General features: G+C 31.7%; 1 protein-coding gene across 5 annotated transcripts; it reads left to right on the forward strand.

Moving 5' to 3' along the window:
• Positions 1–1,346: 1,346 nt before the first annotated feature.
• Positions 1,347–17,781, forward strand: LOC148619871 (uncharacterized). 5 transcript variants are annotated; one of them, XM_088580237.1, is made up of 11 exons: positions 1,347–1,607; positions 6,519–6,668; positions 7,823–7,938; positions 10,762–10,885; positions 11,204–11,314; positions 11,650–11,721; positions 12,166–12,252; positions 13,360–13,503; positions 13,782–14,018; positions 14,227–14,290; positions 16,343–17,781. In XM_088580237.1, exons 1-11 carry the CDS (start codon positions 1,520–1,522, stop codon positions 17,055–17,057), a joined length of 1,908 nt encoding a protein of 635 aa, XP_088436363.1. In that variant the 5' UTR covers positions 1,347–1,519; the 3' UTR covers positions 17,058–17,781. The 5 variants fall into 5 exon arrangements, with proteins under 5 accessions (XP_088436363.1, XP_088436362.1, XP_088436366.1 ...); XM_088580236.1 differs by having other exon boundaries at positions 12,127–12,252; positions 16,343–17,780; XM_088580240.1 differs by having other exon boundaries at positions 1,347–1,492; positions 12,127–12,252; positions 16,343–17,780.
• The last annotated feature ends 961 nt before the right edge of the window (positions 17,782–18,742 follow it).

The raw sequence follows: 18,742 nt of genomic DNA on the forward strand, positions 1-18,742 counted from the left end.
AACCTTCACAGTTTAATTAGGTATATTAATATTTAAAAAGAGTTACGTGTCAATTGAATTTTCTTTGTACTACATTCGTTATATTGGAGCAATCAAAATACACTGACCATATATTTAAAGATGATTTACGGTCACTGAGAGTATATTACATTTAAGATCCACCTAATTTCCAACCATTTCATAAACTACCTATGCATCATAGCGGCAGTATCGGAAATGTTGCTAATGTTAAAACTAAAAGTGAGTGCTGTGCGCACCAGGTGACACATTGATATGACAAACATGCTCAATGTGGTTTCCAATGTTGTTAAGTTTATGTTTTTGTCATGCTAAGTGATTATCTAAACAAATTATCAAATCTGAAGCCTTAAATACGTGAAAAAATCTATTGAATATTCTTTTATCTTAAATATACATTTCTTTGTCTTCAAACGCTATTTGAGAAAAGATTATACCGTATGTAATAAGTCATATACCTCAGCAATTTGTTTTAAGCTGAAAAGAAAACAAATTAATCTAACAAAACTTTTTTTATTGAAAAGGTACTTCTCTATGGTAAGATGGATGTAAATACGAGTATATATATGTGAATGTGAAACTCATCTTGCACATCGGGCTGAATGGGTTGACAAACTAACGGATAAATATTCATCGAAAACATTTGTATTAAAAGTGTGTTTGGTAATTGTTAGTTCAAACAGTGTTTGAAGTTCAATTTCTATAGATTCATCATACCAATAATTTCCGATGTATATAGAGGAAAAAAAATCTTCCTTTTCATATTATTTTCACACGATAAATTATTATCAAGACATTTTTTTTCTTTACAATATGTTTCTGAAAAGCACATATCAATAAATCAATTGTTTACTTCCGGGATGTAGAAACGCAATACGAAATCATCTATGCTATGCCTTTTGACATTTTTATCATGTAGATCTAGATGATTGTCATTTTGTTCGGTAATTTATCATATAAAAAATGTTTTGTTTTTAATACTAAACTCAATGCTATAATAATGACGAATATCATGGTATTGTTAGTAGTGTGACCCCAATAAAACAGATATTATTAGACTGAATTTTTTGTTTTGAATACTGTCAATGATCTGTCTTGAGTTAACATCAAAGGCAAAATACGCTCATTGAAAGATATACATTATCATTCGCATTTACCCTTCACGGGATTTCATCTGGATCTGTATTTCAATATCACAGAGCTGATGTTGTAGATAGAAAACTACGCTACATGTATTTCCCATTTTACTTTCTAAAAATAACCCTCAATATTGACATGTCAATTGGAAGGTTAAATCTGATAATTTCCTCATTTATTGAAAGATATCAAGTGGTTTTATTTCAACAAATTTAGTGTATGGTTGTTTCCGCTTTATTAATTTAAATTGCCTTTAGTGGATGCGATTTTTCGTTTCATGTTTTTAATACAGGCAGATTAAAGTGAACATCTATCCAAACAATACACTTTCAGCATTGTAAGCAGAATTGTAAGCAAAGATACTATGTCTAAATCAAGATCAATCAAAATATCGTTAATACTCCAAATCATTCTATTTTTTGAGATATGTCAACAAGTTCCGAAAACAAAAGGTAAGACCTTTTCTGCTCACTTTTATGCATTTACGATAAATTTACGAGTATAATTACCGTTTGATTAAAATAAATACAGTTATGAGTAAAATGAAGACAGTTATATATAAATAACTGTCAAATGCCTTAAGCATACAATCCATGGCATAGTTTAGTTGGTAGGAATATAAGACTTCCACAATTCTATCATGTAGTGCCTTTTTCCCTCTACCAAATTTATGAGAAGATGTTTATTTAAGGATTGGATGTTTATTTTTGACGTTTCATCGACATGAACAAGCATAATGCGTTTCTTGTCCAAAATATGTGACCGGTCAACGCTTTTGCATGCCTTTGAGACATCGAAAATGAAACATTTCATTCGTATAATTTCATTTCATATGTTCCACTTATGTCGTGTCTTTAATATTTGAGAACTACATAGAAAATATGCAAAAGATAGTAATCAATGGTCAATGGCAGCAGTCAACTTCGTTGTGTGCCATGGCCTATATAAATAGTTCAAAGATGTGTTTCATCGACTCATTAAACATCACTTGTAAAGCCGATTATCCAATGGGATAAGGGTATTTTAAAGAATAGTCAAGGGAACCAAGGTTATAGCGGTAAACAAAAGAATGTAAACCAGATACTAAAACCAGACATGGAAAACAGACACATACACCAAAGAACATGACTAAACTAAACTAATGCACACAAAGCAACAAAAGCAAATGAGAAACATGGACTCCACTAAAAACTGGGAGCATGGACCAGGTGCACCGATAGAGTAAGTGTCCTCTGCTTTTTCTGAAAAACACCCACCGAATTGCTCATAAAGTCAAGTCCCGGGTAGGCAAACGAGGAAAAGAAAACTATAACACGTTGAATAAATCAGTTTTTATGGTGCAGATGGATACACCATAACGATCCACGAGTTCATGATGACGACCATAGAATTTCTGTAGTAATGACTTCAATCTTGTAGCAACATAATCCTGTTCCAGAAGCCTATATGTTAGAATGAAATCTAGCGTGATACAGAAAGTCTGCGTAGTTTCGGCAAGCTCTGGCATATCTTATGAGTCGTGATATGAACACTCTGCAGGTGCTGAAATAATGTTGCCACAGATGAAAGGAAAGTTGACAATTCTGAATGAAAAGTCATCATGTTTGTCTTAAAGTTTGATCGATGGTTTTCCTTTACCATCGATTCTCTACGTGTATATCAAGATATGAGGCTAACTTCACAGTGTCTGTAGTATACCTTGGGGGCAGATGCGATATATCAAATCTCCTAAATTAGGATTGTTTAAAGTTAATACGTCATATATATAGCGTAAACTGAAATTAAAGGATCTAGCCAAACAACATTTTTTCTTTCGGATCAGATCAGCTATAAAGTCAGCCTCATAAGAGTGAAGGAATAGGTCAGCAAGTAGATGAGTACAATTTGTTCCCATTGGAATGCCAATTGTTTGTTGAAAAAAACGCGTCCACCACACTGGACAAATATGTTGACGATTAAAAATTCCAGCATTTTGTTAATATCTTCCTCTGTATATTTTGAAGATAAATTTGAATTAGTTCTTACGAAGTAAGGATTTCTACCAAGAAATATATCTTGTATCTAGGTGTACCATCTTTTTGTGAAAAACAACGATATATGATTTTTAACTCAGGATTTTAACTGAAAATGGGGAATAGACGTATACAGTGTTGAAAAATCATAGGTTTAAATATATTATAGTCTAATGATAGTGTTGAACTGATTGTGTCCAATAGATATTTCGAATTTTTAGTATCCAAATTGAAATAATACCACTACGGAAGGAACAAGTGTTCTGGTAGGACTGCAGACCCTCTCTGACAGTTGTGAGTATAGAAGTTTCATGTTTTGAAAGTGGTTTGGTGCTACATTTTGTAGATACAGCTATGAAACGTTTTTTGTATGGATTCTTGTGGAGTTAAGCGATCCAGTACATGGATGGTAAATCACAGTCATCGTCCTTGGTAGAGAAACCCATAGTGGATTGAAGAGATTTATGGTCTTCCACAATCTCTTCTTTGGAGAATGTGGTAGCAGTATATTGCTCCTATTATTTTCTACGGCTACATCTGATAATAAACATGGATGTAAAACGTTTTCCAGGCAAAAAAAGAAAACAAATATAAATATATTTTGGGCTTTGTCTGCTGGTACGTCAAATTATTTGTCACATATAGAAGACAATGTTATTGCTACATCTGCGTCTATGAAAACAGATTTAGCCTTGGCACTCATTGACCTACTTAAAACTTTCATTCGTTTCAAAATTTAAGACCTCACGGCCTTTAACCACTCTGACGGAGAAACAATGTCTTCATGTTATCGTTTTATCCATTTTTCTTGCATAGTCCTCGACGGCATCCATAAGAACTTAAAAGTTATAATTCCACTTTATGGACCATAGTTCACGGTACTTGGGACCTTTAGAAAAGATATTACGTTATAACGTAGAGATTCATTTTCGATGATGGTTAAATTTCCCGTAACGACGTGACTAGAAGGACCATACTTGAATGGAGAGTTCTTGCAAGAACAGTCAGGTGGTTTAGCCTCGAAATCCTCAATCTCGTGGTTCTGCAATAGTCTTTTATATTGCATCCATACCTTTGTTGACAAACGGTAGTGGAAGATATGATCGTTTTTCTTCATCTTGACTTTTCACACAAACTGGTTTAAAGAGTCTGTGGAAACCAATATCCAAAATAATGGCAACAAGTCTGTATAATGATATGGTAGGGTCAGACGCAGGAGTGTCAAGACTTGTTTTCTAAAGGGAGTGCTGTAGAGTGAAAGGTATAGAATAGAATTTGGTTTTAATGTGATAAAGTTCAAAAGGTTTTTGTATGAAGGGAAAGAGACCATCTATGGAGACATCATGTCACTTAGTTGACGTGTAGTGGCGATGACCATGACTCCTTCCCTGTCTTGGATTTTTGTCAAATAAATTCATCACATTTATGCTATTGTTATATTGGCTTGAAAGGTTTCCTATACTTTTGAGGTCATTGTATCTGTAAGGTATTGCCGTACCTAGTCTGCGTATTCAGTACTCCTCTCTTTCCCTACGTATACTGCCTATTCCCCATTTCCTCATTACCTAAAAATAGCACCCCTATGCCGCAATTCTCATGTGTCATTCCTCTATCATTATACATCATCTCACAATACGAAACATGCATTTGTCATGCTTATTACTTTGCGTTTTGAAAGAAAATAATTGTAAATTTAATCATAAAGATTTATTTTTCTTTACGAAAAACCTCAAAAGTAAAAACATTGATTTTACTGGATACTAATTGAGTTGATTAGAAATAAGAATATGTGGGATGAATGCCCGAACAATTACACTTCTACAGGTCACCACACATCTTTAATGATGGACAAAACACATGCCATAAAGCAAGCTGTGAAGTACCCCATAGAAATGAATGGATAATCGTTTTCATATAAAGCATTTCTATTATTGCAATTTTACGTATTGATATTTTTAACATGTTATAATGAAAACCATTAAAAATCATATTTTAACATTTTTTTCGCTAATATCCGCAAGAAGTTTTTACACATAGTTTAAAAATAAAAATAGACAAAATGAAAACAAGAAGAAAACATAAAGACAAACAAACTATCGCACACACAGAACCAGATTATGAATTCATGTATCGGCTAATTAAACAAGCCCATACTTGTGGGGCAATTTAATTTAGTATTCCTTAAGTACCTCATATCATAAAATAAAATACTGACGTAGCATCATAATGGTGAAGAGTCACTAAGGCTCTCATTGACCTAAAATGCAAGTTAAAGTTAATCAATAAGTGGTGAAGATTTAATTATGAATATGGAGATTTCAGTCTAACACAAATGAAAAAGAAAGCACAAAGACGTATGATAATTCTTGCATTAAAAGGACCGAAGACATGCTTGCAGGTTATCAAAATTCACATATTCAATCAAATTTGGTACTTTTTGGTCACTTGCTATTGATATTTTGGCATGGAAGTCATGTATACACCCACGAAACGACTTCAAATACATTGTACATTGAATATAAAATAGTTTATCATATGTGAACATGTATAGTTGTTTCTTGGGTGAGACATAGTTTTCTGGATGAAATTATATCAGAATAAAAACAACACAATTTAAAATTAAAAGCAGTTTTTGTTAAATGACATGTGACACTATTATGACGACATTTCAATGAACTAATGCCATAACACATTTATATATTTATATATTTTACTATGTTATGGACAGTTTAGTATTGTAACAACAAAGTTGAAATGTTCGGTTAATATTCATATCTCAATCTCTTACACTTTTGTTTCAATATTCAGCACCTGTACGGGGTAAACTTTCAATTTAATGGAATATATGTATGGGGCAATGGGGAATGGCATATGGAGAAGTAAGAACGAACGGGAATAGGTATTAATTAGGCATATATCCCTGATGAACACAATTTTTTTTCTATTCTCAATTCCAAATATTATATTTCATAAATATGTATAATGAATTAATACAGAAATAAGAATGACTAATGAACATTTCGTATTGTGAGAGGATGAATAATGATAGAAAATGATACATGAGAAATACGGCATAGGGGTAAGGGGCGATGGTTTATGTGGGAGGAAGAAATTTGGAATAGGCATTATACATTTACTATAATTGAACATTAATGTTATGGTATTAATAATGTTGATAATGAATAGTCTTTTAAGCAGTTCAACACCACTAATTTGATAATAAAAAAAATGCTAGCTCAGAATATTTGTTCAGGAGACATTTCGTTAATTAAATTGCTTTTTAATCGAATGTATGTTGCTGAATATCGTCGCAGATGGTTAATATTTCAATTATTCTACCTGTATTTTAAGGAAAGCAATTTAGTTTGACGAGAAACAAATCGACTTGGTTTCAAAGTAGAACAAGTTGCAACTTAATTGGAACGGAATTCGCACAGCAAAGCATGTTGGAAGGTTGGGCAGGTGGAATTTATCTGAATACCAATTGGATGCACTTTGAAGGTATGTCGCAAAAAACATGGTGTCATTTATAACCTTGGTTCCCTTGATTACTCTTACAAAATATACTACCAGTCGGACGATCAGATGATGAATATCCTCCCTTTATCTTTATATTGCTATATGAGCAACTCGGCGGGTGTTTCTAGAAAAGCAGAGGACGCTTACCCTACCGGCGCACCTGTTCCATGCTTCCAGTTTTTAGTGGAGTCCGAGATGCTCATTTACTTTTGTCACTTTGTATGTATGATTTTAGTTACTTTATGTTCTTCGTTGTGTATGTCTGTTTTTCATGTCTACCGCTATAACCTTGGTTCTTTCCTTGATTACTCTAACTCGATAGTGCATAACAATAATTTTGTAGTGGTTGATGATTTTACGGTAGGTTCTTAGCATCGATTTTTGTAGCTGCGTAAATGGCATATAGAAATAGCCTATCGAATGGTTTGCGCTGAATCAATTAAAAAGGTGGCACTCTAATTACAGGATTTTTTTCCTGTGAGCTAGCACAAGAAAATCTAGATTAAGTTTAGGTTAACTACAAAACTAGCTTCCCTATGACTGATAAAACAGTTCTTAAAATATGAAATATCTTCATTAGTGTTAATCTGTAAAAAAAACATTTATTTAAATTTAAGATAAGCAACATTCAAAATAGTAATGGACAGTTTTCTATGATGTATAAAATATAACAGCAGCGTATGAAAAAAAAAAGGAAACATTGTTGATGCCTGGTCACTGACACAGGTCACTGAAATTGATTTTGTGGAGTCTTAATGTAGGGGATTTCTACAATATCGTATACAAATGATGTAGGGAATTTTTTCAAAGAACACTGAAATTTGTGCTAAATTATATTTCTGTGGAAGATTTTCTCACGTGCTTATCTCATCCTTGACAGAAATTTTTTTTTATTATAAATGATTACAATTTAGCCATACATAGTTTTATGTCAAAATGCTTTTGAAATTATTTATAATTTTGCTTAAAAATCGTTTCAAACACATTTTCCCCCATTGTAAGTACATACCTCTGTATGATGATGCAACGATAAAACAAGATGCTCCGTTAAAATGGTGTGATCTACCTGAAAAAGAACGTACACCACTGAATAATTATATAAAAGGAAGATACAATTATCTAGCTTTTAATTCCAGGTTGCTTCCAAGTACTGTTCTTTGCAGGAACAAAAGTTCACAACTTTAACAAGTCTTCGGATGCAGATATAATTTGCTCCTATATTTGCAGAAGTTATGTATTCTTTGCATATAAGGTAACCATATTACTCATTTAGTATATATAACATTTTGTTGAAAATTTCTTTTTACACAACTTGAAGATCAAAAACTAGTCTAACACAAATAAGCAATATCTGAAGTGGGCGTTATATTCGATCTTGTAGTAACTATTTGAATGTAACAAATCATACCATCTAATGATATATAAACTGTTAAGAGATTTAAAAGGACAAACTCACTTTCAAATTATGAAAATATATTTTATTCATAAGTGATTAATGAGTTTCTCTTTTCTTCCACGTTTATTCCCTTTTTCAATGTAAATATTATTTGTAAAGTGCCATTTAGAAAATTGTTCATGATACATCAGGTCACACCTTAATATTTGAATCGCTTGGTCATTCCTTCTTCACAAAAGAAGAATTAATGAATAAATGAACCTGATCGACCTTTGGTCGAGATATTTGGGCGACCAGTCTGTCCATTGGGCATTTGATGAACAAGTTACTATACCTATAAAGGCTTAATATTAATATTACCTGATACATACATTTGGTCGAATAAACCCATAATGCAAAGATACATATTTCAGTTTAAGTTGTATCCGTGTTTCTGGTAAAGTGCGATACTCCAGGTGAAACTACAATATATGAACTAGTTGTTTCAATCATCCTAAAATTGTAAGCAAATACACCTTATCTGTTCTTTGGTCAAGAATTTGTTTGGGTGACAAGTCGGTAAACTTATGACCTGATAAATAAATTTGTCTTAATAAACCTATATATGTTGTTATTGAAGTATACCTATTTCAGGTGTTTCTTGTATAGCTTTTACATTGTATGTACAGATCGTTGGTATGTTGGTGTAACATCATACATCACGTATAATCATTTTATTGATTCTTTACTCTCTTGCGTGTGGTGCAAACTGTCCTGTTATTTCATGGTTCGAAATTTTAGAATTTTAATGTTAAAAGTGTATAAAATAACATTATTATATTCATGAAATAAAAGTACGTTGTATGTCTAATGCAAATACGAAAACTTTATTCAGATTTGGTACACTTAGTATATATAGATAATACTAAGGGTTTTGCACCTTCAGCAATCTGTTGCAACGGTTGACTAAAAGTTAATTTAAATTTTATCAACACTGTTGTGTTATTTACAACTATATCATTTCTTGTTATACAATTTTATTACCACCCGGGAAACACTTTGATTTGAGAAAAATGGAAGGACAGTAGAACTTTACTCGCGCCACCTGTAAAAGCTTTCTAAAACATTGTGTCTGGCCGAGTTATGCTCAAATGCGTAAATTTACATGCTGTTTTCGGTACTTTACTCATGTTTTCATTTTGTGTGTATTGGCTGTTTAAAATTTATTTTGTGTAAATGGCTTTGTATAGTTCTTTATTCGTACATAATGTTTGTTGTTTTCATTTGTTTTTGAGCATGCTTTTTCAGTGTTTCAGTAAAATTGTTTGCATATTGTTGGTATGTCTTAATTGCATCTTTCTCTCTTGATGAACCTTATTGTTGGTCTATAACTTCTATAAGTGATTGGTAGCTTTTGAACGTGTACTTTGCTTTTAAATAAAAATACAATAATATTGTGATAGTCGCTTATACTGTACCTGTAGGGATGTTTGAAATGTTAAGGCATAGACTTTCCGGTTTGTTTGAATGGTATATACAGTACGTGCGTTTTGTAGCATGTAGGATTTGTAATTAATTGTGATAAGAAAAAGAATCACAAAAATCATTCATACTCTGACACTTTGATATTTCCAATAACAAGTATGATGTCATACTTTTCATAATATTTGTCTATATTTTTATTCAAATGTTCTTAAAACAAAGATTAGTCAGAAAGAGATGAAAGTTTGAAAATTCCCAGTTGTTGTTATCTTTTCATATTTTTCAAATGTTTCCTTAGATCAGTATATCAGTAAAATTATTTTCTTATTAGTATTATATATCATATATATCTATCTACAATGACGCATATAAACTTATAATTAATTGCAATTAATAGAAACATAGCACATGCATTATTTATGCTCTGACATTTCGATTTAAATTGCATATCCAAATTATATCTATTTTCCTATCATAATTAACACAATTGTGTATATATTTTAAGAAAATGTTCTTTAAAAATAAATCAGAAATAGATGGATGTTAGTAAACTCATTGATAAACATGTTTGAGTGTTGAAGAAAGAAGAAAGATTTCAAAATATTAATCAGGGAAGTGTTACTATTACATATATAAAACATCCATAATTCATTAGACTCGCTTATCCTCATGTATTAAGTATACTTCATCAGACTCGCTTTTTCCAATGTATTAAGTATAGTTCATCGACCTTGCTTATCCTCATGCATTCGCTAGGTGTAATGTGTGCACATTAAATGTGCCACCAGTAATTGCAAGCCTCACATATAACACATCTGTGATTCCTAGCAACTATTGAATCGGGCCTGGTCTAGTAGACATATCACAGCAGAAGATCAGATGTATTGTCATGAACCTCTGTTTAAGTGGTAAATGAGAGGAACACAAACTTAAACAACACACTTTTTTGTCATATGTGGTATATTATTCAGATAAAAGTCTCTATGAAATCAAATGAATGAAGTGCGAATAATTTTTCAAGGTGTTTCGAAGTTTATTATATTTATTTTTTCCTTGTTTTCTGCTAATGTTATGCATTAAGTTGCCATCAAATTTTTGACTTTATGTGTTGATTTTGTTTTTATTTTATTGTATCTACCTAAACAAAAATTTTGTCCTTGTCAAACTGAAAAGTTTTATAACTGAAACAAGTATTTTGCAATTCTTAAACCATTAAAGGAGAAAAGATGTGTTTGTTATAACAATTCTGGTAGTAATGAAAAAGTAACAAAGGAAAACACATGTCAGGGCAACTGTTTCTGTGGAGGAAAATTTTACCATAAAGTTTATCGGCATACTCAAGGTACGTGTATTTACTAAAGGTAACGATTACTTTTAGTTGTAGTTTTGAGACATACAATACAATTAAATAATTACATAAAAAACAGTCAAGAACTACAAATCATATCATGAATAAACTCATGTAAACAATAGTTTGATCCAAATTATATTGGAGACAGTAAACATTTGATGACAATCTCTGACAAATGAAGTAATAACTTCATATTTTTAGATTCATGTTTTCATCAAATATTGTATTTTAAAAAAATAAACAGAAGTTTTTGTCTGTTGAACGATGAAAAATCCGAATCTAAATGCTAAATATCATATGTCAATATAGGGAAACCAGTGAATGACACAGATCAACAATTGAGGTGTTCAACAAGGTTAAAACATAAAAACAGTTCTTTCCTCAAAGCTGTAGAGTGCACTTCATGTAAAAACTTAACTGGTACGTAAAATGAATTAAAATTTGCTAAATGCGGTCTTAGTTACATATTTACAAACAAATCACTGTTCTTCAAACGAATATTATGTCAACGTAGTAGATAAAGTGATCAATAATTCGTAATTTCAAGCAAAATACCTAAATCAATGATATTAAAATTAACACAATGTCAGTTTGAATAATTGCAATTTTACAACACATGCATTTTGAGCAATGATACAATTTAAGCAACAGTTTCTGAAATCCTGTCTATCCTTATAATGAATTACAAATACCCAATTAAATTAACATGAGTTTCGTCTATAAAATTCGTGTACTGTTTGTTTGTTATTAAATAGGTAAATGCACTCGTGTTTTAAGGAAAAGATACTTATCAGAAACTCATAACTCTACGCCTGAAGACTTAGAAAGTAAGTGCCATGGAATTTAGCAAGTTTGTAGTCCAACATCTTAAACAGTTTTGTATAATGACACGAAATCACACACACATACACACACACACACACACACACGCGTGCGCGCGCGCACACACAAGAACAACAAGAACAACAACAACAACAAAATTAATGAATCAAATACAAAACAAAACAAAAATAATTGTTTTTATAAGTTAACAATAACTAATGAAATGACAAAAAAAGTAGTAAAACATTAGTAAGTGCTTAAAAACAATATTGAGCTTTTATACATGATATCAAATAGTATTTAATCATATATTACGTTAAAGCACTATGCTGCATCCTTATAGTAACATTTTTTTTATTTACGATTTTTGTCAGTTTGTATCAATTATAACTATGAATATGCATTTGTAGGTCATATATCCAGATTGCATAATTTTCATTGTCTCTTAGTTCGAAAAGAGGAAGATCAATACATAATAGTAGAACGGAACTGCAATGAACAACACTATGGTATTTGTGATATACGCTCAACAGAAAGTAAGTTTGCACAATAAAATGTCAAATATTTCATCTCAGGCATTCAATATACTATACGTAATCAAAAACATTTGCTTATATTACAAAGCGTACAACTTTGTAGACAGTGCATATTAATTTACGAAGACTTTATATTTTTGGGACCCGGAAATGAATATTAATTACACCATCTTCAATCTTCCTTGTAAGAATTTTTTTTATTTTATTAGTAATTACATTGTGAGGGATACAACATCATTCTTTCATTGACCGATTGTCATTTTGTATCATTTTTTATATCTCCCAGTAATAATAAATTAAATCAAAACATGACATATTTCTACGGATCATATTTTCAAACAGCGTTATTCAAACCAAATATTAACCAATCACTCAAAAACTACAATTAACTGCTAGATTAAAAAAAAGGTGTCATTGAGACACTGTTCTTCATAGAACGATATATTCAAGTTTGTTCATCATCTTGGTACTACACATCACTTCAGAATCGCGTTGGGTGGAGATCTTTGCCCTACCTGCGTAACTGTTCAGTACTCTTGCGGTTTTTGTTAAATATCAACTAATTACTCTGTTTAGTTTTCGATTTATTTATAAAAAATATATCAAAGTGTTATAACATGAGCAATATCACTAATGCAACTGAATGAGGACGTCTCATCTATTTTCTTTAAACAATGAGTTAGTGAAACCATGAAAAGCTGTCTTTGTTGTTTTCTTCACTTACCGGCAGTGTCCCTTTCAACAAATGCATGGTTAGTTTTATTGCGTTGTTTCGGCTGATAATGATGTTAATGGGTATTTTCCGCTCTGTCCAGAATGTTTGGCCCCTGTCTGTCTTTTTTCGTATTCATCTTTAGTTTCATTTTAAGTAACTTGTTACTTTTTGTAACTTTTTCGCTGTTCTTGTGTATTATGGTGTTTTGAGGCAAGCGGTTGTTTGCCTTGTTGTATGAGGGTGTCCGCGCGGTCTTTGTTCATTGTAGACCAATGGTAGCATTTAGCTGACATTGTTATCCCTCTGGGACTGTTAGACATATTTACCGTACCAGTTTTCGTTATATTATTGGGTTACAATATTGATTGTAATATTTGCACATAATTGCACAGCCACGAACTCACTTACAACAACGAAAGAAACAACAGATACAGAAGTTGAAACTACAGCTACTAAATTGCAGTTAAATTCTACTGGAACAACTGACGACTCAGATACACGGGATTTGAATAACAGTATCAATACCGAAAGTACAGGTAGTCCCGGTTTAGTATATCTTTTATATGTTTATTCTATTTTGGCTTACTTACAGTTCTGTTTCTGCAATTTATTTGTTCATCATTGCAAATAATAATCAGTAATTAATAGAAACAGTAACAATTAAAATACGCACAAAATTGATAATTAAAATAAGAATATACGAGGGACGAATAAATTTTCCTCAAGTATATCACTAACATCATTTAAACACATTTTTTGTCTAATCTTATTCAAACTAAAGTTTCGATTCGACAGACTCTCGGTTGTATTGCAGCATATGTGACCACTTTTGTGCCAGAGAAAGATTCAACTGTTATACAAGCGGAGCCAACTACAATATATGACGGAAAACAAGCCATTAGTACATTATCAGTGGGTTTCGAGGGCACGACTAGCTTACAAAATCAATCTACAACCGCAGGAGAGACGATTTCTACGTTTACGATAGATTTATCTTCGACTGGTTGGGTGGATCAAGACTTACCTTACAACTTAATTACGATTGTTATTAGTAAGTAAAAAAAAAGCCTGGAGGTATGATCAATCATACTGAGGCAATGTTTAGAGCCTGAAAAAAAAATACATTTATTTTACAACAATGCATATTGATATGCCATACAAATTCAATAATATCACCTTTTAATTAATTGACGTTATATTCATTCAGCAGCTTCCATTGCAGTTTAAACTCTTATTTGATATTGTCCTCATTTTTTCAGGTGTTGCGGCATGCGCAATTTTAATAGTCTTCTTAGCCGTTATAGTGATGTATAAAAGGCGAAGGTAATAAAGTACTGGACATATCAACCATATATATAAAGGAATCGATTTAAAAAAATCACAAAAAAATATTCCCAAAATCCTTTATACAATTATGTTTTGTCAAGTACATGCATTGCGAGTGTCATGGTAGAATATATTATAAAAGGATTATTATCAAACGAATGTCAGCAGTAGGAAAACCGGAAGTGCATTTTAGACACAAAAATGTGATCCCTAATCAGTGACCTTCCGCGACGTTTGGACTATTTCGTGTGTATTGGCCGTTCGAAAAAGGGCGTTGAAAATGACAATGTTATGTTTTATCGATTGCTGTGTTGCATCCACATGACGGAAAGCTATGATTTTTTCGCCATGGAAAATTAAGATCTTTTGAAAGTAGTCTTTCTACATTTCTTGTCTAGGTTTGAAAAAAAAAATAGATAAAAAATTACAGACACTTCCCCACATGATCAGACAACAATTTACGCGAATTAGGTACAAAAAAAATGTTACCTCTTGGATTTTCTTGAAAGTTGGCAATTGAAATTCCTGTCTACATTTTCGTATGTGTCCGATTGAGAGTCAGTGTTGAACTAAAAGCGTACCTAATTTTAAATGAGGATTGTATTTTTTTTGTAGATTTTCATATGAAATTTTATATTTCGGTTTGATGCTTCTCTACTACTAATCTATAATAACTGCATTAGAACATATATTAAAAAAAGCATTGCAGTTGTATTTTTAAGGCCGTTAAGTGGCTCGATCGCTGTCCTATTTCCATCTAAATTACACGCGACCGAAACGTTAACAATATCGTTGCATGTGTCATTCAGTACCTAGTAGTGTTTACAGTTATAAATAATTTCATGTTTTGCCATAATTTTGTATTCATTTTTGTTAAAATTATTTTAAATGAAAAAAAATATTTACTGACCTGTAAAAACAAACTCATACCTGCTGTACCTAAGTACCTAATTATGCAGATTACGTTTAGTTGCTGATCATTACAAATGTCATCTTGGTACCTATAGTCAGGAATATGTTAGTGCCTACAAATACATGTACATGTATACACTACCCGTATCAAACGTGTGTAGTTGCAATACAAATATATGAAAAATATTTACTATTAGCTGAATACTTACGCCCCAAAACCAGTTGCGCGGATCCAGCACCTCCTCCCCTTAGGAAAAAATGTTGAAAAATTGTGTGCGTAACTTTAATCATGAAATACACTTAATGATCCTCAACGGTGATCCTGTCTATAATTTTTTTGGGCCCCCTTACCTATAACTCTGAATTCGCTACTGTATTGAAAACTTACGAAAGTCACGAAACTTCGTTGCTTCGTATTTTGCCAAATAAAAAAATACTGATTTTTAGAACGCAATTTTAGTCAGATATTAAAATATTTTTCTTATGCTACTGAGGTTATACTGATCTAGTTGTGCTCTCTGATGTCCCATGTTATGATATCTAACAGGCAGATCCGATTTTCTATCTAAGCAGTAACTGTCTGTGAATTTGGAAAAAGGTGGGTCCCAAAATTTTCCAAAAAAAACGCCGCCATATTGGCTTCATTAGCAACCACCTGTGATTAGATATTTCCTACGCAAGGGCTTCCGGTTGTCCTACTATAGTGTTGATATATATATATATATATATATTGATATAATTTGTATATATGGGTAGACGTTCTTACGATTGATGTATTTTTTAGCTATGTACAAAAGGCGCTGATATGACTGATGTCGTATATAATATACAAAATGATACAGCTGCTTTACTTGCGTTAGGTTAATTCAATGACAATACACAACTTGTGTATTGCGTATTTGACTTTTTCTCTTTGCCAATTGATGTCGTTTTTAAGAACGATATGTTCTTCACATGCTGTTTTTAATGTGTTCCTGGCGTTATAACCTGCGAAGATTTCCCCTCGTTTGTACTTTTCAAATTGTGTTTTTGTGTAATGCTTATTAACATTGAGTCATACGTTCTTGTTTTCATAATACATGCATGTTATGTGATCGAAAATAAATGTCACATATATATGTCTGTGATTATTTTCAGGAAATCATTTGTAAATGATAAACAAATTTCAAAGTGCTACTTCAATCCAAATCTTGGAAGTGAAAATACTGAAGAAATGGTTCAAAGAGATAGGAGAGTCGACTCACTTTACACGTATGCAGCCCCGGAAAACGAATATAATGGTTCATGTGGTTCTCCTTATCAAAACAAAATTCATAATACATTAGACGGCGAGTACAATACTTTGAATTTTACAATGCGGAACGATGAATACCAAACTGGAATATCTAAAAACCCGACTTGTCATTATCAAAAGAAAAACATATTTAGGAAATCAATCGACCTGCTAAGGTCACCGTTCATTAAGAAACCGAAGAATGATGAGACACTAGCATACTCTTCAATTCGTATCAACTTTCATGAATTGGTTTATGATGTTCCAAAACATTTATGTGACCCCAATGCCATCGCAACACAAAGTAATCAAGATGTTACAGATCGCAGAGGCAAAAGTGAAGAAAACGAGACATCTAAAAATACGGGTAATAAAAACTCAATATGTTCTCTACCTTCTGTTGGGGTGGTGAACAGTAACTCATCAGCAGCTGCTAAGAACAAACGACAGTCAATTAAAGACGCCCTAGTTAAAATATTTTCGAAAGCAAATGAACGAAAACAAGTCGCTAAATTTAATGAAACAAATGATGAAAACTACGAATTTGCCTCTGTTCCCTGTGAAGATGGCAATTGTTGAGAAAATACTTCTTAAATACTTTGACTTCGATTTGAGTTTTTTTAACGTATAGTGTCGATCTGAGTGTTGTTTTTTTTTCCAATAATTTTTCGTTTTTGTTTAAAACTTATTTATTAATGAAACTTACATATTAAACAAACACTCAAACAAAGACAAAACAAAAATGCATGTATGTACCACAAAATTGTTAGCGATGACTAAAGTATCACTTACAGTATGCCTTACTCATGTTACATATATGTTACAGAATGCCTCTCATTTTGTCTATGTCCTCCCTAATCACCCACCTAAAACTTTATAGCTTGTGTGTTAGTAATTTTAATATATATAATCTAGTTTTGTTTTGATGAAATATCAATATGTAAATGGTGTTTTCCCAACATTTGCTTTTATTAGTTACAGTGTTTTGTTTAAAATATTTTTGTTGCTTTTTGTAAATATTTTATTATCTTCTAGTCTTTATTTGTTACATTGGTTTATGACACTTAATCAATAAATGATTTTGCTGAGAAAAAGGAGGTTTATTTAAGTTCTAAAAGTAGTTTATTGATGTGAACGCAACCAATCATAATTACCCTGATGGTGTCTCTGACGGCATTAATACGCCATATGCACCTCTACAAAAATACTCGCTTGATTGTCATAAACTTGATTAATCAAATTAAACGTTACCTAAATAATTGGAATTATTCAAACATACTAAGTTCAGATCATCTTTTGGACGAGTCATTGTAAAACACGCACACAAAAATAATAATAAAAAAAAAAAAAAAACGCAAAGCAAATAAAACAAATGAAACAAAACATTTCAATGCCTGAATGGTGTTCGTTTAAGGAAATCGCACGGTCTTGAAATCTTAACAGGAATAGAAATAACAAAAGTTAGTGCCAATATTCTCTACAAAATAGAAAAAAAAGATAAACCCTAGAAAACATTAATTCACATTCTTCTAACATCTATCATTGCTGATTCAGTTTTCAATAATAACCTATTTAATAAGCTCCTTTTGTTTAACTTGTTAGTTTCTTTTCTTGATTATGTGTTACTATACTTAGAGACTAAATGATTGCTAAAATTATTTTCAGGATGACATTTATATTAAATATTTTTGTATTGTTAGTACGGTACATAGATTTTTGTTAAGTTAGTTAGGGTAACAATATGTATATTCTAATAGAATACTTGATTGGTTGCATTGTATTATTTTCATCATTTTCCATCGGTGAAATGTAGGAAACAACTAAAATATATTTCTTTAAAGAAAATTAAAAAAAAACGCAATTATGGTGAATGATATAACATATGTATTACCGAGTTTTAGCCTTTCATTCTTCTTCACTTTCAAAAAACATCTTTATCGGTATCGTTGTACAATCCTTTAGACTTATATAATTATTTTTGTTTGTGCTGCATCGTCATGACTGGACGATCCGATACCCATTAAGTTTGCTGGTTGGCAGATTCCTTTAGACTTATATATATAGAATAAAAAAAAAACCATTCATTATTCATGAAGTATTTGTGATTAATAACTACGATTTCTCATCCTTGATGATTTGAACCAAACTTTTGACATTATTGGTTTGAAGAATAAATGCAATACGCTTTTAAATAAGAAACGTATTCATCATGTCATAATTTTCCTTCCCTCCTTATTCTACCCCGGACTTTGCATTTTATGACA

The sequence above is a fragment of the Perna viridis genome, chromosome 4 (assembly GCF_037379345.1).
Source record: "Perna viridis isolate PV_CMFRI_1.1 ecotype Kerala chromosome 4, ASM3737934v1, whole genome shotgun sequence".
Classification (NCBI taxonomy): Eukaryota; Metazoa; Mollusca; class Bivalvia; order Mytilida; family Mytilidae; genus Perna; species Perna viridis.

Bases quoted from the DNA above. Each gene is read 5' to 3' on its own strand.
- LOC148619871 (XM_088580236.1), top strand. From the start codon at position 1,520: ATGTCTAAATCAAGATCAATCAAAATATCGTTAATACTCCAAATCATT. The intron at 10,886-11,203 runs GTACGTGTATTT...ATGTCAATATAG, and splicing joins AGTTTATCGGCATACTCAAG to GGAAACCAGTGAATGACACA. The intron at 12,253-13,359 runs GTAAGTTTGCAC...ATAATTGCACAG, and splicing joins TGATATACGCTCAACAGAAA to CCACGAACTCACTTACAACA.